The sequence below is a fragment of the Macrotis lagotis genome, chromosome 5 (genome assembly GCF_037893015.1).
Source record: "Macrotis lagotis isolate mMagLag1 chromosome 5, bilby.v1.9.chrom.fasta, whole genome shotgun sequence".
Lineage (NCBI taxonomy): Eukaryota > Metazoa > Chordata > Mammalia > Peramelemorphia > Peramelidae > Macrotis > Macrotis lagotis.
In genome coordinates, this window is record NC_133662.1 from 68,583,868 (window position 1) to 68,609,411 (window position 25,544).

The following is a 25,544-nucleotide window of genomic DNA, read 5'->3' on the forward strand; positions in this document are numbered from 1 at the left end:
CTAATGCATTATTGGTGGAGCTGCAAACTGATCCTGCCTTTCTGGAGAGCAATTTGGAATTATGCCCAAAAGGCAATATAACTGTACATACCCTTTAGTCCAGCAATACCTCTGCTTAGTCTATACCCTGAAGAGATCATGAAAAGGGGTAAAAATACCACATGTACAAAAATATTCATAGCAGTTCTTTGTTGTGGCAAAGAATTGAAAATTGAGGGGATGTTCATCAATTGGGGAATGGTTGAACAAACTGTGGTACATGTATGTGATGGAATACTATTGTTCTATAAAAAAAATCATGAGGGATGGGATTTCAGAAAAGTGCAGAAAGACTTGCATGAATTGATGAAATGAAATGACTGCAATGAGCAGCACCAGAAGAACATTGAACATACTAACAGCAATATGGGATGATGATCAACTTTGATGGACTTGCTTATTTCAGCAGTACAATAATCAAAGACATTTTAAGAAACTCACAATGAAAAATATCATCTGTAACCAGAGAAGGAAATTTGGAATTTAAAAGAAAATCTTGGACAAGCCACTTAACCCCATTTGCCTTGCAAAAACCTAAAAAAATAAAATAAAAGAAGATCTTATTATCTTCAATTTTTTAAAGTTGTCATATATTATGTCATTTTTTTTCTCTAATGTTTTCTTTCTTCCTTTTGGATCTGATTCATCTCTTACAACAAGTTCAATATTGATCTATGTTTAGCATAGTTACAAATGTAAAACCTTTATCATATTGCTTTCTGTCAGGGGAGGGGAGAGGGAAAGGAGGGAGGAAGGAAAATTGTAAAACTCAAAACCCTTCATAAAATGATTGGTAAAAATTACCATTGTTTGTAGTTGGAAAAACAAATAAAATATTGATAATTTAAAGAGTTTTGCTGTAGATTATGCATAAAACTCATTGGGGAAGTTCTAAAGAGTGTTCTGATGATGTCACACACACACACACACACACACACACACACACACACACAAAGACCCTAGTTAATAAACTCTAGTAGTTTCATGCTGCTTCCAGTAACAAATAAAAAATGTTCTATTTGGCATTCAAAGCTCTTCATGATCCAGTTCCTTCTACTCTTGTTATTATTATATCTTACTCTTGAAAATGTCTTCTTTGATCCAGTGACAATGGCCTCTGGGCTCTTCCACTCTGATTGATATTTAATTTTTTCATTTACATGTTATGAAAATTTTCAACATTCATCCACTTCCATATTTATAAGTTACACAATTTTCTACTACTCTCCCTTCCCACCCTCAGTAGTGAATAGAGTAGTAAAAGTTGTCTATGTACATTTGTGTTTAACATGTTTACATATTAGTCATTTTGTGTATGAGGAATTAGGACTAAGGGGAAAAGAAAGAAAACCTTGGATAGGAAGGAAAAAATAAGAGAAGTTTTTAAAAAGTGGACATATATTCAGATTCTGTGGTCTGTTGTTATTTTTTTCTTCTGAATGTGGAAGGCATTGTCCATAACAGATCTCCCAGGATTTTCCTAGATCTATGAACTGCTGAGAAGAACTGTATCTATCATTGTTAATCAACTCACAATGTTGTTGTTAATGTGTACAATGTTCTCTTGGTTCTGCTCCCTTTGCTCAGCATAAATTCATGTAATTCTTTCTATACTTTTCTAGATTCAGATTATTCATAGTTTCTTTTGGAACAATGGTACTCATGACATTCTTATACCATAACTTGTTCAGTCATTCCCCAATTGATGGGTATCCCCTCAATTTCCAACTGTTTTCTACCTCAAAAACTGACCCTTCCACTTTGGATCAAAACATTTTAACTTTTTACTTTGGGTTTTTCCTCTGGCTCTAGCTTTTGCCTGGAGAGCTCCGTTTCTTCCATTATGCCTACTGACTTCCCTAACTTTTGTTAAGACCTAACAAAATCTCATTATTTATTGTAAGACTTGCACAAATCCTCTTGATTCCAGTAGTTTCATTCTCTTAATTATTTCCCATTTATATTTTATGTAGCCTGCTTTGCTTATATTTGCTTAAATATTTTCTCTTTCATTAGATTGTAACCTCTTGAGGACAAGCACTGTCTTTTAATGCTTTTTATAAGTACAGTGCTTAGTAAAGAACCTGATCTTAATAAATATTAATTGATTGATTGGAGAAAGAGGATATGGATTGGATTTTAATAAACTACATAAGGGTAAAGTTTACATAGCAGTTCTGAGAAGGAAAAATATTTTTCTTCATTCCTGCTTCAAGAAAGAGCACAAATTTTTTCCAAACTCTCATCATGCAGAAATGTTGGAAAATGGTAGACATGTGCAAGGGAGTTGAATCTTCAACACACCTCACTTTTTCAATTGCCTTCACTACTAACTTTGTAGAATTTTCATTTAATATGCTCAAAGTCTGTCTTCTCTTGATTAATCTAAAATATTTCACTACTATCTAAAGAACAAATGTATACTATATTTTTCCCAGTATATTCTAATCATTATAATTTCTCTAACTTCTATTTGTTGTCTGCTGTAATAAGTGAGCTAACTTATTATTATTAGTTCTTTTATGATCTAACTAGGGTAGTTAGACCATAAGGCCTGCAGACAAAACTTTTGCTTGATGTAAGAGACTGTTGTGTGTGGGAGTACTAAGTAAACTTTTAATACCTGTTGTCCACAAGCACCTGGGCTTGTTTGATTTGTAATTAGAGAATGCCTCAGGATTGGGAGTGAAAAAAAGGGTTTTTTAAACATTTGCTTGGGGTTGAATAAACAGAGAATTTTTCATCTTTGGCTCCCGCCTCTTCAACATTCCTCTGAGTAGAGGATAAGCTAGCTGGTAGGAATTCAACAAATGGTGCCCAAACAGGGACACAAAGACAAGAAAAAAAGCTGATTTCAGAGCTATCTGATTGGAGTCCAGGAGAAAAAAACAGCAGATACAAGCAAGGAAAAAAAGCTTTCAGGAGACATCCTGGAGCAAAAGTCTTAGGAGAGGTAACAAGTTACCATGGGGCAGATATTAAGGAAGTTGGAACAAGGAGGTGTGGAAGAAAGCAAAGGGAAAGTGTATTCACCTCCATGGCCTGAGAGAAGAAATAAATAAGCATTATCAAGAAAAGCCTAGGACTATTCCTACAGCACCTAGTGAAGAAACATCAGCATTACAAAAGGCCATCAAAAGAGCAAAAGAGGAGGGAGAAAGTTTGGGGAATTTAAGAGCTGAGGTTCTTCATATCCTGTTATTGAGGAGCCAGATCCTTTTAATCCAGGAAAACTTGGATGAAGACATAAGATATAAAAGCAGTCAGAGATTTAAAGAAAGGAGTGGGGGAATTTGGGCCAAGATCACTTTTTCTCCAGCTACAATTGGATACTCTTACATACTCCATATTAACACCTAATGATTGGAAGCAGATAGTTAGAGCATGTTTATCTCCCAGACAATCTGTCTTTTGGATGACAGAGTTTATAGAACAATGTAAACAGATAGCTTTGAGGCATGCACAAGGTACAAATGACACCACATGGCACAGGTCAATTTTTCAACAATGCAGACCAAATATATTCTGGATTAGAGACATGAAAGATTTTATACCTGTATAAGGAATGCTTAGGGACATATTCCAATACAAAATGAAAAGAAAGAACCATTTGTACTTCTCAGACAAAAAATTGATTAAGTTTTTATAGATTTTTTTGCCTGGTTACAGGAGGCAGTGGTAAGAACTTTAGGAGATGTAGCAGGAATAGATGTATTAATAAAACAATTAGTGTGGGTTAATGAGAATGCTGATTGTCAGAAAGCAATGATTGGCTTAAGAAAGGATGCCACCACTGAGGAAATGATTCAAATATGTGACAGAGTAGGGTCTCAGGTGTATCATACAGAATTAATAGCAGAGGCATTTGCTAATGTGCACATAGGAAATAAAGAGAAATGGACTTGCTTTATTTGTGGAAAACCTGGACATTTAGAGAAAAATTGTTGAGGTGCCCAAGGAATTAAACCCAGAAAGGGCAGGGCACATCATCCTAAAACTCCATGCCCAAAGTGTAAAAAGGCAGGACACTGGGTATCAGAATGTAGACAAGGAAATGTAAAAAGAGAAAGGAGCCCTCTTCCAGGGGCCCCTCAAAAAATAATCAGGGGGTATGACAATTCAAGACTAGCAGGAGATGGAATGGAAAAACAAGTATGCAGCTTTGGCAGTAAGCTGGTCAAAAGTGCTGAGAAACTTAGAGTACCTCCATATGCTTCTACTGAAGTACCTATTAACCCTTTACAATTAACGGATAAGAAGTTTGCAATCATTTTGGCTCCACAAAATCTAGATTATATTCACAATATACCTTTAGGAAAGCACATAAGTGGGGAAATTTTCTCTATTACAATAGGGAATGCTAATGATGATGATATCTACATAAATGAGAACCAATGCTTAGCCCATTTACGTGTTTTCTCAAGATCTGATATAAAAAAGAAGGAAAGTGAGTTGAAAAGGGGGCCAAAACTGAGAAACCACAATGAAATTATGTTTACAACTACGATTTCTTCAGAAAAACCTCTTTGTGTTATCCAAGTAGAAGGAATTGCTTTCTTAGGCTTGATTGACAGCGGAGCAGACCCAACTGTGTTACCCATACAGATCTGGCCACAAGTTTGGCCTAAACAAGCTGCCTATACTAATCTAGAAGGCATTCAAGGTCGACAGGAAACAGAAATTTGTTGTCAATCCTTGAAATGAAGAAAAGAAGATAAAGCAGGGACTATCACTCCTTTCATAGTTGAAGGACTCTCTACAATATTATGGGGGAGTGATATATTACGTCAATTAGGAGCAAAAATTAGCATGGATTCTTTGATTGGGGCTGCTGTTGGTGCCACGGGGGATAGAGCTTTTTCCTGAGTGGCAGTCTGTCACCCAAGCACCAGCGCCATGAACAGGATGCAAGGGACCTACTGCCAGCTCCTTTTGGCCACCACTGCCTGCCTGGCTGCACTTCATGTGCTAAGCCCAACCCAAACCCCTAAGCATACGGCCAACTTCAGAAACTCCTCATCAGTGCCACCAACCCTGACATCCACTCTAGTGTTCACAATGAATTCCACTCTCCAGCCCAAAACCAAGCATGCCACAACTCTTGCTCTGGCACCAGAAAGCCATGAAGTATACAATAACTGCATTAACTGTGTTGAGAGCAAAAATGTCACATGCTATTGGACAGTTTATAATGATGGTGGCTACTGTTCAGAAAATGCAAAAACACCAAATTGTACTATTGTTAACTCAAATAATTTCAAATGGTCTCTCTTATTCTCTGCTGTCCCCACCCTCTGCAGAGAGAGGAGGCAAGGAAAAGGGAAATCTTCCTTATTTTTAGAACTTAGAAACTCAAACCTATTTTTCAGAAGGTAGGCATGCTTTGCTGCAGGAAGTACAAGACCCCAAAAAAAACTTATTTTAGAAATCAAGGGCCCCCCCATTCCTTCTTCCTGGTTTGGGGAGGAGTGGGGGGTGGGCAATGACCACATTTTTCTTAGGCCATTTATTGGGAAGCTTCATGGTCAATTAGTCAAGAACAAAGGGGAAGAAGACTTTTTTTCTGGGACTAGGAAATTTAGATTTTATCTTTTGAATGAAGCCTGTGCCTATGGCTAATATTTCTGTAAAAGAATAGCTATTTTGAGTTTTGTGAATTTGCTCAAAAATGCATTCAATTTCTTTGACTGGCTATTTCAAGATTTTCATGAATATATATGAGGTTCCTCAAGAAATTCTGATTGATTCCAAAAAATTACTTTTTTGACCAGTCTTAATTGATATGTTGTATGTATATATGTGTATTTAATCATCAATAGGATGTTTTTACATCTCCCTACTGGCCTGGAGAGGTGGAAAAATGTTCCTATTATTCTGAGATTTAGTATTGACCAGTAGATCAATCTCAGCATGTGTGTGTTTGTGTGTCTGTGTGTGTGTGTGTGTAATTCAGAAGGAAATTATATTGGGATAAATTGTATTTCTAGGAATTTGGGAATATTGAATTACATAATTTATTGATTTCTTTTGGGAAAGAGATATTTGCACTATCTGATCTGTTTTTGATGTTAAATTAATATAACTGTCAAACAGTTACTTAGTTTAAATATTATTCCTTTTGGTTTGGGTTTTGAATTTAATTGATTTGGGGGAAAATAGCAAGTGAAATTGATAATGCTTCAATACAAGACCTTCCTCCTGATCAAGCTGAGTCTGAAATTAATCTGCCCAGGAAATTCACCTCCAAAACAAAAAGGGGGATTTGTAAAGGATGGCTGTGTGTGGGAGTACTAAGTAAACTTTTAACACCTGGTGTCTGAAAGCACCAGAGCTTTATTTGACTTGTAATTAGAGAATTCCCTGCAATTAGGAGTGAAAATTTGTATTTAAACACTTGCTTGGGGTTGAATAAGCAGAGAACTTTTCATCTTTGTCTCCTACCTCTTCAACATTCATCTGAGTAAAGGATAAGCTAGCCAGCAGGAACTCAACAGCTTGACCTTCCTCTTTAAGAGAGTAGTGATTACCCAAACCTTTTAGTACCGGAAGAATTATTCTTCTAAACCATCATCTTTGTGGTAAGGGGCAGGGTGAGACAAAGGAAAAATACATAAAATTCTAGGACAGTTCCCTTTTCTCAAATAAAAAAAAAGACTGATCAGAACCAAGGTCATTTCTCCTTTTCTCCTCAAGGCAAAAAGCAAAGTTTCTTTGGATGTAAATGAGCAAGGTTCATGCTGTTTTAAAATAAAGAGATGACTGCAGATTGGGAAATACTATGACCCTTGTAGAGATTATCTAACCAAAAGGCTTTAAACTAAAAAGTAAGATGGAAGGAGAAAATTTCACATGAACATCCAAAAAGTATGACCAAACAAGAGAGAGAGGACCAAAGGAAATAAAATAGAAAATGTTGATTACATGGAATTTTAACAAACATAATCAATATAGCCAAGATTAGAAAAAAAGAAGAAAATAAAAGAAGGAATTTTGCAGCAAGTTTCTCAATAAATCTTTCATTTCTCATATATATTTAATTATATAAAGTCATTCATTTCTTAATTTATAAATGGTCAAAAGATATGAATAGGTAGCTTTTGAGAGGGTTATCTATACTCATATGGTAAAGTCTCTAAATCACTACTGACTAGAGAAAAGCAAATTGAAATAACTGAAGTACCAACTCACCTAACATGATTTGCTAATATGATAGAAAAGGAAAATGTCAAAGGCTAGAAAGGATACAGAAGGATAATGACATTAATGTAATGATGGTGGCATTGTAAACCAAACCATTCATTATAGAACACAATTTGGAATTATATCCAAAGAACTATCGAACTACATATATATTTTATTTCAGAAATACAAGATCACTAGATCACTAATTACCAGTTCACTATCCCAAATTTGAAGCAACTCTTTTTGTGATGGCTGACCCTGCATTATTTTATTATTGATTCTTTTTACAATTCACTGATTTTTTGTTCTGTCCTTTTGCCTCATATTTATTTGAGCTGATAAGATGTTTGTCTCTGAATTCAGCTCAGCTTCATCTATCTTATAATGGCTTAAGTTTAAAATCTAGCATTCATGCCTCAAATAATTTTGCTAACCTTGGGAAAAGTATTTGAACAGGTACCCTCACATTAATGTCTGACATTCTGTCCAAATGTCTCAGCTTCTATCTCCTTCCTGAATTCAAACAACAAACACTTCTTAGTTTCATATGGTGGGGGGAGAGTTCATTGTTATCCCAATTACTAAATTTCCAACCAATTCTCTTGTTCCCTGATCCTCAGCTCTGTGACCAATGATGTTGCTCTTAAGTCCCTGCTTTCATATATCATTGTCTATTCCTTTTTCTCTACTCTCCACAAACCAAGATAATGAGAACTGTTCTCTTGCTCAGGGTCTTTGGCATTAATGGAGGCCATCCAGTGAACATTTTTTGATGGGTAGAATTCCCACGCTAACATATTATCATGATCAAAGATCTGACTCAGTTTATAATTTTATAAAAATTTAGTCACATCATAGTAAAAACTTGAAAATTGAGCAAATGCCCACAAATTGAGGAATGACTGAATAGCTATGAAATATGATTGCAATGGAAAACTACTGTGTTATTAAGAGGTGAAGGAGAGGCAAGAAAAAAAGGAGAAAAAAAATTACTTGAGATCAAAGTAGAATTTGAGTTTCATGTACAATCATCTTTTTTATAGTACTATGCTTTAAAAATTCTTATTTTCTTCCTAAATTATGAGCAGGATGGGGTTTTTTATGTTTTTGTAAGGCAAATGGGTTTAAGTGGCTTGCCCAAGGCCACGCAGCTAAGTAATTATTAAGTGTCTGAGACCAGATTTGAACCCAGGTACTCCTGACTCCAAGGCAGGTGCTTTAATCCACTATGCCACCTAGCCACCCCTGAGCAGGATGGTTTTAGAACAAGCCTAGACAGTAAAGTGAACAGAATAAGGAAAACATTGTATATATTAATAACAATGTTGTACAATGATTAACCTTGAATGAGTTAGTTATTCTGATTAATAAAATAATCCCAGAAAATTCCAAAGGACATGTCACAAAAAATGCTATCCACAGACAGAAAAAAACCTGATGGATTCTGAGTTGTTAGAAGCATAATTTTTTCATATTCCTTATTTTTCATATTTTATCATGGGAAAAATAAAAATCTGTTTACCCTGATTTCACAAGATAGGAATTTCTTTCCCACCCCAAATCTCATGAGTTGAGAAAAGGTGAGAATGAGGGAAAGAATTCAGATCTTATTTTTAATGAAAGGTAAAAGTAAGTTAATAATAAAATTTTAAAAATATATATCAACCCCAAGATTACATAGGACATATATAAAATAAAAAAGAATACCTGAGATTCTAATAAGATCATAAATAATACACTATTCGGGAATAATATGAGAAAAAATCTGTGGTTTAAAAAATCAGTACATATCTTCCCTCAAAGTTTAAGAAACAAAAAATATGAAAAATTAAAAGATCATAATTCAAATTGAAATGTTTGACTCTGTATATACAACTGAAATTTCATGGCATGATTCTTGTTTTTGGACTCTGACTAAAGAGAGAAATATATTGAAAACAGAGAAAAATGAAAGAGATGTAACATGCAGAAATACCCTGAACACATAAGAAGGTTTGTTCAGGTACAGACATTAAGGACATAAAAGGAAGAAGAATGATTTACATGTAGGGAAAGATTAATGGAGAAAATTCTTTTCAAACAGAATGTGCTATGAAATGTCCAAGTCAATGAAGAATTTAGGAAACATCACAGAGCTAATATAGAAGTTTCATATGGTAGTGGTATGAGGACTTTAATAAGATGTCTTCTGTTGCAAATATTTTGATCTCTATCAAAAGAAGTAAAGTAAATAACTTTATGACTTCCATTCATAATTCAATAACTGTCTACTATGTGACAGACACTGGGAATATAAAGAAAAAGTATCAATTTTTAAAAGTTAAAGAAGATTCCATTAATTTAAACAAATTGAAAATTTTAATTAAAAAAGTGTATATTGGTATCTCAATTGATCACTTTTCTATATAGTTTATCCTAACAATTACAAAGGTATGCATCTTCTTTTTGTTGGATTGGTTTTCTTATGGCAAGGTCAAGTGATTGATTTATAATTCTCTTTGGAATTTGAATCTTGGTGGGGAATGAGGGTTGGAATAAAAATCAATTTTAAATTTAAAATATAGACAAAGAGATGTTTTATGTGGTTATAAAATTATACATAAGCTTTAGATATCATCTTGTCCTAAAATATCACTCAATTCTCAGGTGCTGTACTAATAAGCTAGCAGTAAGTTTATCATGTCTGAGCTATTCAGGGACTTAGGGCAAATGATACTGAATGACTGTAGGAACACTCTAGAGAACTCCTCTTCCATGATCCTCAGAGGATGCCCAAAAAGGAGAAGCTTTGTTTCCCTAAAGGAAAATAAAATGATGCCAGCCTCTGCCAAATATTTTAACATCTGAGGAAATATTCAATAGAATCTAAGAAAGCAGATTCTTTATAGACAGTGAATACTTCAGTCAAAGTAGAAAAGTATTAATTCACAGATAAGGAGGTGCTAAGGCATTCTACCCCAATAATTTTGCAGTTATTCTAGGAAATGGTAGGGAATTAGAAGGTTCAACAGAATTGTTTGTTATTGCTTCATATCACAATTGAGTATATGAATCCTCTCTACTCTTGAAAAATTACTACACTTCCACATAAGCATATTGAATAATATATTGCAATCTCATAGTCGGACCCTCAAGCAAAAGACTGAAGAAATAAATGGATTGCAAGGTATGAGCTTTCATGTTCTCTTATGGAAATATGTATGCATAAATATCTTTATGGCTAGTCTTTTACAATTTATGCTTCCATCAATCTGAAGGGATCTAAAACAGAAAAGACTAAGTAAATGTAGAGGTATGTTTTCTTAAAACTTGTATGTACACTATAAACAAGGTCTCAGGCATGAAAATGGGGGCAAACTGTGGAAGAAATTGATGAGAAGGTGAAGATAGCCTTAGGAACACCTAAATTTTGACATTTATCTTCTCTTCCCTTCAAAATACAAATCCCTCATGTGTTCTCTTGCTACCTGATTAGACTTCAGAGTTGGCTCCCTTCTCCTAATTGCCACCACTATCTATTAATTTTCTTTGATTCAAAATTAGGTTTTCTTCTCAATAATGTTCATTCGAAACACTCATTATCACCTGAGTTCAATCCAGTGTAAAAACAAATAAACAAAGGACATTGAACTTAATTATTCACTGAATAAATTCAGGTAGTATAACACCCCATAGTTAAACATTTCAGGAAGTGTGGAATTATATGAGGGGACACAATGATCTTCCCAATGCCCCTTAAAACCTATGAATCACTGAAAGCCTGAATCCAATGAATCAATAGGAATTTATTAAGTTTTTACCTTAGGTGAATCATTTTTCTCTGGTAACAAAGACAAAAACAAAAATAGTACTTGATTGCAAATGTTTTATAGACAAATTCAGAGAGGAAGGTAACATATGTAGATACATAAATACATACATACATACATGCATACATAGAGAAAAAGAAAGACAGAGATAGAGACAGAAAGTTTATCCTTCATTCTTGAAGAAGACCATGTCATCAAGGAGGTGATGTAATGACAAGCATATAAATTGGATCTGAGTGAGGTTCAGTCTCCTCCAGAGCCATCTGTTCTAGTGATCAGTTATGAATAAGGATGACTGGAGTTGACCCTCCATGGGATACAATCATGGTTAAGTGACTTGCCCAAGGTCACACAGCTAGTAAGTGCCAAGTGTCTGAGGTCAGATGCAAATTCCCATGAACCAAGGTCAGTGCTCCATTCATTGCAACACCTAGCTGCCCTCATATGTATATGTATGTATGTATGTATGTATGTACATAAGTATAATAAAAAGAATATAAAACAGATGCAAAGAGACTTTAAGGGAAAAGGCAAGGAGTTGGTTTAATCAGGAAAAACCTCAAGTAGAATAGGACACTTCAAATAAAAAGTGAAAAACTAGGGATTCTGTTCCTAGAAATTCATGTCAGAATTGGGGAAGAACAGGAAAAGATAAAAGAGATGAGAAATGATATGGTATGTAAAAGGACCAGCAAAACAGATACTTTGGACTGAATAGACTATAAATTACCTACAGGAGTGTGATATACAATATGGTTGAGAAGAAAATGTTGAGTCCTGATTCCCAAATGATTTGCCAAATAGAGCGGTTTATGTTTGATCCTGAAATTATTTGGGAGTCCCTAAAGTTTAATGAGTGGGGTAGTGCCATTACAAAAGCCAGTTTGGTAGCTCTGTGAAGAATGAATTGTAGAGGGAGCAGATACAAGAATGGGACACCAATAAAAGACCTATTTGAAAGAGTCTAAAGACAGGCAATCAAAAACTGATTACCTAAGGTGAAGCTTAGTAAATGAATGAAATAAAATCGATGTGAGATGTGGAAATAGACAGCACATGATGTAGAAACATATTGGATGTCTGTGGTAGGTGAGAGTGAAGTAAGAAGAATATCAGTAAAATTCTGAATGTGGGTGATAGAATGAATAGAAGTAAGATGGAAGAAATGTTAGAGGTAAGAAACTTCAGAAGTAAAGGACTCTTTTAGTATGGTGACAGGAAAGACTAAAGAGACTTAGTGGAGATAATACTTTCTCTTTTGAACAGATTAAGTTTGCGATTTCTATAGGATTTCAAATTTAAAATATTAAATAGCAATGTCTAATACAAAGATGAAGATGCAGGAAAGAGATTAGGTAAGGAAACATACATGTAGGACTGATGATCACAAAGAAAGATAACTGATAAGGTCACCAAGAACATCCAGAAAAAGCATAAAAGAAAATGTATAACAATATTATGTTTTTTTAATATTTATTTATTCTCATGTTGTACAAATGTTTTTATACATTAATAAAATATTCTTGTTTAAGAGTAAACAAAGTATGCCCTCCCCCCCAAAAAATATAGACTGACTTGAGCAATAAAGTAAAGGGGAGAGAAAAAAATTAAAATTAAAATTAAAAAAATAATAGTAATAATTATAGGTAGGGCCAGGTGGAGCAGTGGATGGAGCCCCAGCCTGGAGCCAGGAGCACCTGAGCCCATATCCAGCCCTGTACACCCAACAATTACCCAGCTGTGTGACATGCAAGCCACCCCAACCCCACTGCCCTGCAAAAAACCAAAAAAAGAAAAAAAATACCTAAAATAAAATAAAATAGTAGTAATAATAATAGGGGCAGCTGGGTGGCAGACAGAGCACTGGCCCTTGAGCCAGGAGCGCCCAGATCCAAATCCGGCCTCAAACACCCATCGATCACCCTGCTATGCGGCATAGGCAGGCCACCCAGCCCCATTTGCCCTGCACCCCCTCCAAAGTAATAATAATAAAAAAAATGTGCTTCAGTCTGTGTTCCAACACCACCAGCTCTGTCTCAGGTGGATCACATTTTTATGATAAGTCCATCACAAAAATTACTTCCATATTTTTCCACCGCTGCCATTGCTGATCACAGCTCCCTCCTTTCGTATTTCTCCACTATCACATACTATATTTTCTCTCTTCTTTCACTCTGACTCTGCTGTAGGGTAGCTGAGTGGCGCAGCAGACAGATCCCTGGCCCTGAGGCCAAGAGGCCCCAAGCCCCCATACCACCCCTTAGGCCCAGCATCCACCTGGCCCTATGGTCCCGGACAGGTCATCCAATCCCAGCCCCTTGCAAGAAGTAAAAAAGAAAATGTGTTATATCTGACTACTCTCCCCCCTTCCCCCCATCCATCCTCTCCTCCTTCATTCACATTCCCACCCCCTTCCCCCTGTCCCCACCTTCTTACTCCAGATGTCTATACCCCATTGAGTATATATGCTGTTTTCTCTCCTAGCCACCTCTGATGAGAGCCAAGATTCCCTCATTCCCCCTTGCCTTCCCCCTTCCATATCATTGCAATAGCTCATTGTAATAAAGAAAAATCTTATTATATGAAATATCTTGCCATATTACCCCTCTCCTTTTTCTTTCTCCCATTACATTTCCCTTTTTTTCTATTGACTCCATTTCTACACCATATTTTATCTTCAAATTCAGTTTTCTCCTGTGTTTCATCTATAAAATCTCATTCTACATGTTCTGTTCATTAAGAAGGTTCGTATGAGTATTCTCAGTGTCATTTTTCTATATGGGAATACATGCAGTTCATCATCATTAAGTCCCTCATATTTTCCCCTTCTCCTCCACTCTCTATGCTTCATCTGAGTCCTGTATTTGAAGATCAAACCTGTTCAGCTCTGGCCATTCCAACAGGAACATTTAAAATTCCCCTGGTTCATTGAAAGTCCATCTTTTTCCCTGGAAGTGGGCATTCAGTTTTGCTGGGTAGTTGATTCTCAATTGCATTCTAAGCTCTTTTGCCTTCCAGTATATTATATTCCAAGCCCTTAGAGCTTTTAATGTAGTTTCTGCTAAGTCCTGTGAGATCCTGATTGCAGCTCCACAGAATTTGAATTGTGTCCTTCTGGCTGCTTGTAATATTTTCTCTTTGACTTGGGAGTTCTGGAACTTGGCTATAATATTCCTGGGGGTTGGTTTTGGGGATCTTTCTCGAGGGGATCAGTGGATTCTCTCCATTTCTATTTTGCCCTCTGCTTCTAGGATATCAGGGCAATTTTCCTGTAGTAATTCTTTGAAAATGATGTCAAGACTCTTTTTACTGATCATGAATTTCAGGTATTCCGATAATTTTTAAATTATCTTTCCTAAATCTCTTTTCCATATCAGTTGTTTTTTCAATGAGATGTTTCACATTTTCTTCTAATTGTTCATTCTTTTGGTTTTGAAGTATTGAGTCCTGATTTCTCGTAAATTCAGCAATCTCCCTGAGTTCTATTCTTTGTCTGAAGGATTTGTTTTCCTCAGAGAGCTTTCTTATTTTTTTTTCCTATCTGGCCAATTTTGCTTTTTAAAGCATTCTTCTCCTCAATAACTTTTTTGAACTCTTTTATCCATTTGACCTAAGCTGGTTTTTAGCATGCTGTTTTCTTCAGCATTTTTTTGGATCTCCTTGACTGACTTCATTTTCATGTTTTTCCTGCATCTCTCTCCTTTCTTTTCCCAGTTTTTCTTCTAACTCCCTCATTTGATTTTCAAAGTCTTTTTTTTGCTCTGTCATAGCCTGAGCCCAATTTCTGTTTTTCTTGGAGTCTTTAGATGCAGGAGCTTGTGCTTCCTCATCTTCAGACTAAGTATTTTGATCCTTCTTGGGCTCATATGCAAAATATTTCTCAATGTTCTTCTTCTTTTTTTCTCTGCTTGCTCATTTTCCCAGCCTAAACCTGTTTTGGGGTGCTTCCTGAGCTTTTGGGACACCCCCACAAGCATCTCATTGTGTGAGGCTCTGTCTTCCCTCCTGGTCTGTGAATGACCATAAGTGCCCCCCTCTGCCACGGGGCTGAGGTGTGGGGGGGGACCCTGATGTTCTATGGGGAGCCCTAGACTGCGATCAGGATCTGAATGTGGTCAGAACCCCAGCATCCTGTTCCAGGGGCAGAGTTCAGCAGTCTCTCTTCACTTCCCTCCCTAGGTTCAATGGGCTCATGCCCTGGGGGCTCCTGCTTACCAGCTCTGCCTGCTTCTGTTCCAGGATCTGTACTGCCTTGGCCACGCTGTTCCCTGTGTTCCCTGAGGGCTGGGCTTCACATGCTCGCTCTGGCAGCGTTCCCCCCACCACTGTTCCCCAAGTTGTGCCCAGTGCTCCCCGAGGCTTAGGTCAGGAAACTCCCCCGCTGCTGTGAGCAGGGGGCTCCCAGCTCCCTGGGGCTGCCTCTAGGAGGCTGAAGTTCTTTAGCTTTGGTGGGCCACCCCTCTGGCAGGCCACTCCTCCAACCCCAGGGAGCAGAGCCTTTCTGCTCCTTTTCAGGTTACCTTGAGTAGGAGAACTGCCTCACTGGGTCCCTCTGTGGGTTCTGTCTCTCAAAACTTTAGTTACAGTCCTTAGTTTCTAAGTTTTATGAGACAGCATCTAAGAGAGGATCCTCTCTTGTCTTGCTGCCATCTTGGCTCCACTCCATATAACAATATTTTGGCATCTATCCACATCTAGCATGTTGTGAGAATGGAGCAGCAAGAAAAACTAAGAATGAAACATAATATATGGAGTAATAGAATCAAGAGAGGGCAAGGTCAAAAAATTCAGAGACAAAAGATTTTATAAAAAGAGGAGGTAGCCAGTAATTTTAAAAAACCTTGTGGAGTCTCAAGAAAGTAAGACTAGTGGTGGCTAGGTGACGTAGTGGATAAAGCACCGGCCCTGGAGTCAGGAGTACCTGAGTTCAAATTTGGTCTCAGACACTTAATAATTACCTAGCTGTGTGGCCTTGGGCAAGTCACTTAACCCCATTTGCCTTGCAAAAAAAAACTAAAAAAAAAGTAAGACTAAAGAAAAGGCAATCCAATCTGTTAACAAATTAGTTGTTGATCTGGGAAGAATAATTTCAAATGACTGATGAAATCATGTAATTGATTTTAGCAAGATGAAGAAGTATGAGAATCCAGGCAGTTGTGTCTAAAAGTATAGAAAATATTATTCTAGACCTAGCTAAGAAAGGGAAGAAAGGGCTAGTAAAATAACTTGTTCAAGATTTTAAGGTCTAATGAAGATATTTTTTGAGAATAGGAAAAACGTGTTTTAAGTAGCAGGGGAAGAAGCAGTAGATTTGGACAGATTAGAGGGAGAGAAAAGAATGAAGATCATTAAGACAACATGGGAAAGAAGAATAGAGAAGGATAAAGTTTAACCTTTGTCTAGAGATTTGTCTCCTTATATCATCGTCAAAGAATAAAGGAAGAGAGAATAACGGATGTCAAGGAATTAAGACTATAAGAAGGGGAAAAAAGAATCTCACTAAGAGTAGGCTATATTTTCCAAACTATGAAATGAAATCCTAAATATAAAAGTTGATGATAAAAAGAGTTTTTAAAATATAAAGAGAGTAGCTAAGTTTGGAAAAGCAAAAAAGTGTAGCTAGATGATGCAGTGGAGTTAGGAGTTCAAATCTAGTCTCAAACATCTAATAATTACCTAGTTGTGTGACTTTGGGCAAGTCACTTAACCCCATTTCTTTCCAAAACCAAAAAAAAAAATTGATTTAAGGTGGGGAAAGAATTGCCTTGCTGAGATTAGATAATGCAAATTGCCAATGGACCTAGTTGGTGGATTTTGACTTTCATTAGCTCCATTCAGTAGTATCAAAGTAGGATAAAAGGAGGTGAATACAAGAGAATACACAAGTTAATTTTAGTAGTTGTGTTTTGCAATTATTCAAGAAACCAAGTGATTCTAGAGGAGAAGAGATTGATTGATTAGTACAGAGTACTATAGGAAAGGAAAGTACCAAGGAACAGGAGGAATGGAGTTCTCAGGGAAGACAAAGAAAAGAATTAGAGATGGTAAGGTTTAGAAATTTTAATAAAAATACCAAATTTCCAATTGCAACTACACCTCTTAAAATCAATACTTGGGTTTTAACAAGTCTTTATGTTGGAAAAAAAGAGGAACCCCTTTTCAAACTTGACCTTTTCAAACATCTTTGTTTCTGTGAATTTGTTAGCAACACACTTGAAATGTCTATTTCAAAAACTTAAATATTCCTACATGAATAGATTCAGTCCACTGATTAAATTCTATCTTATGGCATAAGATGTTTGTATACACATACACACACACACATAAATCCACAAACATACACATTCATTCATACATGAATAAAATAAAAAGGAGATTAATAAATTGGGTTTGCTATTAAAAATTAGAAAAAACAAACTAAAAGCTGAAAATCAAAGTAGAGATTAATAAAATTTAAAGAAAATTATAGAAAATAAAACTAAGAGTTGGTTTTATGAGGAAGAAAACAAGAAAAAGTAGTTGAATGTTTAGGTAACTTGATTCAAAAAAAGGAGGAAGAAAACTAAATTAGCAATATCAAAAATGAAAAGGGTCAGATCATCAGCAACAAAGGAAAAATTAAAGAATAAATCAGAGCACTTTTACCCAACTATAAACCAAAACATTTCGCAATCTGAGTTAAAAGGATGTATATTTACAATACAAATTGCCCAAATTATCAAAAGAAGAAAAAAATATTTAAATTACCCTATTTCAGAAAAAGAAATTGAACTCCCTCAGAAAAAAAATATAGGGCCAGATGGATTCTCAATGAATTCTGATGGACTGCTGTCTTTTATAATCACAAAAGAGAAAATAAAAACAATCAATGTCAATACAATATAAACCATTTGGAAATTCTTTTTTTAGCACAAATGTGGTGCTGAAATCTAACCAAGAAGAGCCAAAACCAAGAAATAAAATTATAGAATATTTCCATAATTAATATTGACTCAAAGGTTTTAAATAAACACTAGCAAAGAGATTGCACAAGTTATCACCAGAACAATATACTATGACAAGGTGAATTTTATACCAGCAGTGTTGGCTGGTTCAATATTGAGCACAATCTACCATATCTATGACAAAAAAATCAGAAAGCATATAATTTTGACAACTGATAAAACTTGCTGAAAAAACTTTTGAGAAAATACAGTATCCAATCATAGAACACTAGAGGATATAGGATAAGTATATTTTTTTAAATGATAAGAATTATTTACTTGAAATCATCAGCAAACATCATAGCATTCAAGAACCTTTACCAGTGTTATGAAGGGGAAAACAAAGATGCACATTGTCACCACTATTATTCAATGATGTACTTGAAATGTTAGCTTTAGCAATAAGAGAATAAAAATAAATTTAAGGGATTAGAACAGTTAGTGAGGAAATAAAACTATCGATCTTTGAAGATGATATGATGGTATGCTCAGAAAATCCTAGAGAATAAACTAAAAATTTACTTGAAACAATTAATGGGGGACGGCTAGGTGGCACAGTGGATGGAGCACTGGCCCTGGAGTCAGGAGTACCTGGGTTCAAATCCGGCCTCAGACACTTAATAATTACCTAGCTGTGTGGCCTTGGGCAAGCCACTTAAGCCCATTTGCCTTGCAAAAATCTAAAAAAAAGAAAAGAAAAAAACAATTAATGATTTTAGAAAAATTGCATAATATGAAATAAAATCACATAAATCATCAGCATTTCAATTCACTACCAACAAAGTCCAGAAGAAAGAGTCAGAAAAAAATTCTATTCAAAACAGTTATAAGATAATATAAAATATTTAGGAAGTCTATCTGGCAAGACAAATCCAACAACTATATGAACACAATTACAGAACATTTTTCACAGAAACAAAGTCAGATCTAAAAAATTGGCAATATATCAATTGCACATGGGTGGTCTAACAAATATAAAAAGTGACAATTTTATCTTAATTAATATATTTACTCAGCCATAACTATAAAACTACCAGGAAATTATTTTATAGATCTGAAAAAAATGATAGCAAAGTTTATCTGGAAGAACAAAAAGTCAAAATATCAAGAAAATTACTGAAAAATGCAGGGACTAGGGGTGGCTAGATGGCATAGTGGATAAAGCACCCGCCCTGAAGTCAGGAGTACCTGGATTCAAATCCGGTCTCAGACACTTAATAATTACCTAGCTGTGTGGCCCTGGGCAAGCCACTTAACCCCATTTGCCTTGCAAAAAAAATAAAAACCTAAAAAAAGAAATGCAGGGACAGTTAGGTAACACAGTGGATAGAGCACTGGCCCTGGATTCAGGAAGACCTGAACTCAAATTCAGCCTCAAACACTTAATTACCTAGCTGTGTGGCCTTAAGCAAGTCAATTAACCCCACTGCCTTGCAAAAACCAAAAACACCAAAATATATATATATATATATATATATATATATATATATATATATATATATATATATATAAAGAAAAGTGGCCTAGGCATATCAGACCTAAAATTAAATTATAAAGCAGTTGCCACCAAAACTATTTGACAATGGCTAAGAAATAGGATCAGTGGAATAGATAGATTCATAAGACAATAACTATACAAAGCTACTATTTGAAAAACCCAAAGATTCCAGCTACCAAGGTAAGAATTCAGTATTTGACAAAAACTGCTGGGAAAACTGGAAAATGGTAGAGCAGAAACTGGACAAAATCAAACCTCTTTAACCCTATATAAAAAAGGTGAAAATTTATACATGATTTAGACATAGAGGGTGATACCATAAGTCACTTAGAAGAGTAAGGAGTCATTTACCTGTTTGATCTATGGAGAGAAGGAGAATTTATGACCAAAGAAGAGACAGAATACATTATGAAGTGTAAATTCGATCATTTTGATTGCATTAAGTTAAACAAAGGCAATACAGCCAAGATCAGAAGGAAAGTAGAAATCCAGGAAACATTTTTTACAACCAGTGTATCTAATAAAGGCCTCATTTATAAAATATAGAACTGAGTTAAATTTTTAAAAAACAACTTAGTCCACAATTGAAAAATTGTCAAAGGACATGAATAGGCTGTTTTCAGATGAAGAAATGAAAGTGACCTATAAATACTATGGAAAAAATGCTCTGTCACTATTAAAAAAATACAAGCTGAAACTGCTCTAAGGTATTACCTCTCACCTCTCAGACTGACTAATTTGACAGAAAATGGAAATGATAAATGTTGGAGAAGATGAGGGGAAACTAGGACTCTAATGCATTGTTGGTGGAGTTGTGAACTGATGCAACTATTCCAGAAAGAAATTTGGAACTTAACAGAAAGGGCAATAAAACTATGCATGCACTTTGATCCAGCAAACCATTATTAGGTTTATATCCCAAGGAAAGCACAAAAATGAATCAAAAGACCAAAATTTAGAAGAATGGTCATGAATTTTTTTTTAGGTTTTTTGCAAGGCAATGGGGTTAAGTGGCTTGCCCAAGGCCACACAGCTAGGTAATCATTAAGTGTCTGAGGCCGAATTTGAACTCAGGTACTCCTGACTCCCAGGGCCAGTGCTCTATCCACTGTGTCACCTAGCTGCCCCTAGAAGAATGTCCATAACAGTTCTTTATGCAGTGTCAAAGAACTGGAAATTGAGGTGATGTCCAATAATAGGTGAATGGCTATACATGTTGTAGTATATAAATATAATGGAATATTATTGCTCTATAAAAAATGATGAGCAGGCAGATTTCAGATACACTTTGAAAGATTTACATAAACTGATGCTGAGTGAAGTGAGTAGAATCAAAAGAACTTCTTACATCTTAAAAACGTTTTTTGCAGGCTACTAGGTGGGGCAGTGGAAAGAATACTGGCCTGGAGTCAGGTGGACCTGAGTTCAAATCTAGTCTCAGAGACTTAAGAATTGCCTAGCTGTATGACCTTGGGCAAGTCACTTAACCCAACTGCAATGCAAAAAAAACCAAAAAAAAAGACCAAAGAAAAAGCATTTTCAATGATCACCTACTCAGCTATTTGATGACCAAGGAATTCTAAAAGAATTGTGATGGAAAATGCCATCCACATCAAAGAAAGAATTATGGAATCTGAATACAGATCAAAGCATACTATTTTTACTTTTTTAAATTTTTTGCTGCTTTTTCCTTCAAAGGACTTTTTTTATTCTGGTTCTTCTCTTTGAACATGACAAATATGGAAATTTGTGCAATACAATTCTACATAGATAACATACAAGAGATTACTTGCTAGTCTAGGGTGGAAGGAGAGAAGGGTGGAAGGAAAAAACTTTACAATGAATGTTGAAAACTATCTTTACTATTAAGTAGAAAAATAATTAAAATTTATTTTTTTAAAAAAGTATTGGAAGGAAAGTCATGAAGAGAAAGTTCGGGATAGGCTTAGTACAGGAATCTGAAGTAGTTTTCAACTCAGTCTTAGAATCAGAAATGTGAAGTTAACAATCAGGTCACAATTCTTGTGTGACCACTAGAAAATCATAGTCAAATGTCAAAACAACTTCCTTGAGATTTGGTATCTGATGGCCAGAATGATATAATGCTACGTGATCCATCTATTTGACCGTGTTCTTGTCATTAAAGTAATGCATACTTCTTAAAACTCAAATACTTTAGAGATGTATTGCTATTATCATCATCACCTTTTCCAGAGGTGGGTACTGTTCTTAGAAGCACAAATCTTTTGTATTCTAGATCCTTAAATATTTAAAAATCATCAAGTTTAGAGCTTATTAACCTGTCTTTTGTAAAGACTGCTTTAATGAAGCCTACCAATTCCTCTTCAGAATGATATATTTGAATGTATCCATTAAAATACATATATTCCAAAGGAAATCATCCATGGCAAATATCAAAAAATGGTTAAAAAATAATTCCTGGACCAAATACTAAGAATCTCTTATAGAAGATGTTCATCTCCTTATTTAGCAAATGGTCAAATCAAGCACTGGGATTTTCATAAGATCACAGAGTTGGCCTGAACCAAAGTATCTTGGGACTAAACACACAAGCATCATTTCATAACTACTTCTTTTTTTCCTGTGCAGACAATCAAGAAAACTCCCAGAGCATGACCAATCTCACCATGGTAACAGGATTCATCCTGATGAATTTTTCCAACACCTGGGAGCTGCAGGTCTTACATGCCATTCTCTTCTTGTTGATCTATCTGGTGGCTCTAACTGGAAACCTGCTCATTATCACCCTCATCTCTCTTGATGAGCATCTCCATTCTGCCATGTACTTCTTCCTGAAGCACCTATCCTTTCTAGATCTTTGCCTAATTTCTACTACACTTCCTAAATCTATCACAAACTCCCTGAGCCATAACCATTCCATTTCTTTCATGGGATGTGCATTACAATTCTTTTTAGTAATTTTATTTGCAGCATCTGAGCTTTTTCTCCTCACAATGATGTCCTATGACCGCTATGTAGCTATCTGCAAGCCCCTGCACTATGAAGTTATCATGACTAGAGTGACTTGCATAAAGATGGCAACTGCTTCCTGGCTCAATGGAGGTTTGGTTGGGGCTATGTTCTCAGCTAGTATATTCACTTTGCCTTTCTGTAACTCCAAGGAGATACATCAGTTCTTTTGTGATGTCCCTTCATTACTTAGGATCTCCTGCTCTGATATACTTATTGGTGTAGATGTGACTATGGCTATTGGGACTGTCATTGGAATTACATGTTTTATTTCCATAGCTGTCTCTTATGGTCCCATATTCTCAACTGTGCTGAAGATTCCAACTATGGAGGATAGGTCAAAAGCCTTCTCCACGTGCCTGCCCCACCTCATTGTTCTCATGATCTTTATCACAACTGCTATCACAGTTTACCTCAAGCCGCCCCAGGAATCTGACTCAGTTCTAGATCTATTGTTGTCTATATTTTATGCAGTGGTGCCCCCAACCTTGAACCCTGTCATCTATAGCCTAAGGAACAAGGACATCAAGAGTTCTCTGAGGAAATTAGTAACTAGGAAATACCTCTCATAAGGATTAAACTAAGGTCTTTTCCATGTTTACACGACTGCTTTATTAAAAGAAGAAAATAAAGGAAATCAGCAGTTGTTGCCTTTCTGTGCTTACTGACTTGAATTCTTTCCTTGTTTGCCCATGACAAAGTCATTAGTAAGAAAATGCTTTCACTTTGAGATTTTCAATAAATTATTTTCAGGGGCAGCTAGGTGGCATAATGGATAAAACACCGGCCCTGAAGTCAGGAGTACCCAGGTTCAAATCTGGTCTCAGACACTTAATAATTACCTAGTTGTGTGGCCTTGGGCAAGCCACTTAACCCCATTTGCCTTGCAAAAACCTAAAAAAAAATTATTTTCAAAAGAACAAATAAACAAATAATTTAAATTTGTAAGAAGACAACTCAGTCCACAATTGAAAAATGCAAATAAATTATTTTGACTATGATAAATATCCAAACTAACTATAAAAGACATATGAAGAAAGATGCTATCAGCATCCAGAGAAAGAAATGATAAATAAATGTGTAGAATATATACAGAACACTATAAAAATTATAACAATAATAAAAAGTAATAAAAAATACAACTTAGAAAATGAAATAACAAGAGGGGGAAATGATTCAATGGAGAAAAGATTTTAAAACACTTCTGATGAAAACCAAAGTTATTTGGAAAATCTGAAGGGCAACATGAGTCAAGAGAAACATAAAAGGGGAATTTTATGTAAACAATTGTAAGGGGCTGTAAGAGCAAAACATTCTAATAGAGAAATAAAAGGGTCCCTTCAGAACTTTAATGTTTACAAAATGGTATTTTGAGATTTTAATTAGGAAAAAACAGAAGGTGCATTAATTCTGTTCTGAAGATTTTTACTAGGAAATAGAAAAGGGAAGGTGAAAAAAATATACTAGTGCTGAAAAAAAAGGAAGAATAGAAGGGAACCATCTGCATCTTAGAAATGGGGTATGCAAGAAGTAGAACATACAAACATGGATGAAGAAACTATACATAAAAGGTATCAAATGAACATCATTCTTAATTGAATTATGAAAAAAAGACACTTGAATCCATGCAAAGAATTGGATATAGAAATATAGCAGACTCAACAGAGAAAAAAGCAAAGATAAAAAATGAAGATGAGAAGTGTAATCTACAGTACTATAGAATATCTATCAAAGGCTGGGTAATGAGCAATCAATCCAAATTATAAAAATGTAATGCAATATTACTATACCAAAAGAAATAGGGGAAATGGAAAAAGATTTCAGTGAATCCTGGGTAGCATGAATTGATGAAAAATGAACTTATAAAGTCAGGAACAATTTAAACAAGGAAAAGTGTCATAAATACTAACTACTGTTCAGCTGTGAAAATGAGTTTTCAATGTTTACATTTTTATACATCATATTATTCTAGGCATTTCTTCTTATCCATGTTCCAGAGCAATATCCCAAATAACAAATAGTATTCTGGATAGAAAGAGAAACAGGGATAGAGAGAAAAATGATACAAAGGCAACAACAGACAGAGTAAGAGGGAGAATCAGAGACGTAGCAGGGGTGGGAGAGGCAAAAATAATCAATACAACTACTCAACAATTTAGAAAAATTCAAAATCATATGCAATATCACTCATATTTCTTCATTTCAGTCAGCATTGAAGTACTTCCACAACACTGTGGAAATAATATAGTTGAAAAATAAGTTATGTATCTCACACAGTATTGATCTTTATAATAATGACATATAACAGTGAGAAAGAGAGGAGGAAAAGGAGAGAGTGGGAGGAAGGAGAGGAAAAAAGAGTGGGAGAAGGAAATTACAGGACAGAGAGAGAGAAAGACACAGAGACAGAGACAGCAAGAAAAAAAGGCAGAAGGAGGGAAGGAAGAAAGAAGGGAAGAAGAAAAAGAGAGGAGGAAGCATTTCTATAATCTAATATAACAAGAAATCAAATAATATTTATTTTTTTGATTTCTTTCATCTTATTATTATTGCTGCCATATCCACAACTACATTGAATAGTGGAGATAGAGACTATCTTTGTTTTACTACCTTATTCACTGGAATAAAGTTCTAGTATCTCCTTATTCCATAAACAAAATTTCTTATCACTTTGTTAAATACATTATTGATTTATTCAAAGGAACTTTTTATAATGCTTATAGTCATTGTGTATATTACTTTCTTTTTTTACTTACTTAACTGCATCAGATCACATAAATCTTTCCATATTTCCTTGTACTTATCACTTTCATCAATGCTTACAGCATAGTAACACTCAAATAGATTCAAGCTATGCAATTTGTTTGGCTATTCCTCATTTAATGAACCTTTGCTTTGATTACAATTTTCTGTTATCACAAAAAGTGCTAATATGTGTGTGAGTGTGTGTGTGTGTGTGTGTGTGTGTGTGTGATCTTTTTATTATAAATTGCTTCATGGGTCCATAATCCTAGCAACAGAATCACTAGGGCAAACTATATG

At 35.3% G+C, this 25,544-nt stretch overlaps 1 protein-coding gene across 1 annotated transcript; it reads left to right on the plus strand.

Annotated features, from left to right (window-relative positions):
• Positions 1 to 22,144: 22,144 nt before the first annotated feature.
• On the plus strand, positions 22,145 to 23,074 carry LOC141489751 (olfactory receptor 14A2-like). The gene has a single exon (XM_074190201.1). It carries the CDS (start codon positions 22,145 to 22,147, stop codon positions 23,072 to 23,074), a length of 930 nt encoding a protein of 309 aa, XP_074046302.1.
• The last annotated feature ends 2,470 nt before the right edge of the window (positions 23,075 to 25,544 follow it).

Coding starts and splice junctions, on each gene's coding strand:
- LOC141489751 (XM_074190201.1), top strand. CDS start 22,145: ATGACCAATCTCACCATGGTAACAGGATTCATCCTGATGAATTTTTCC.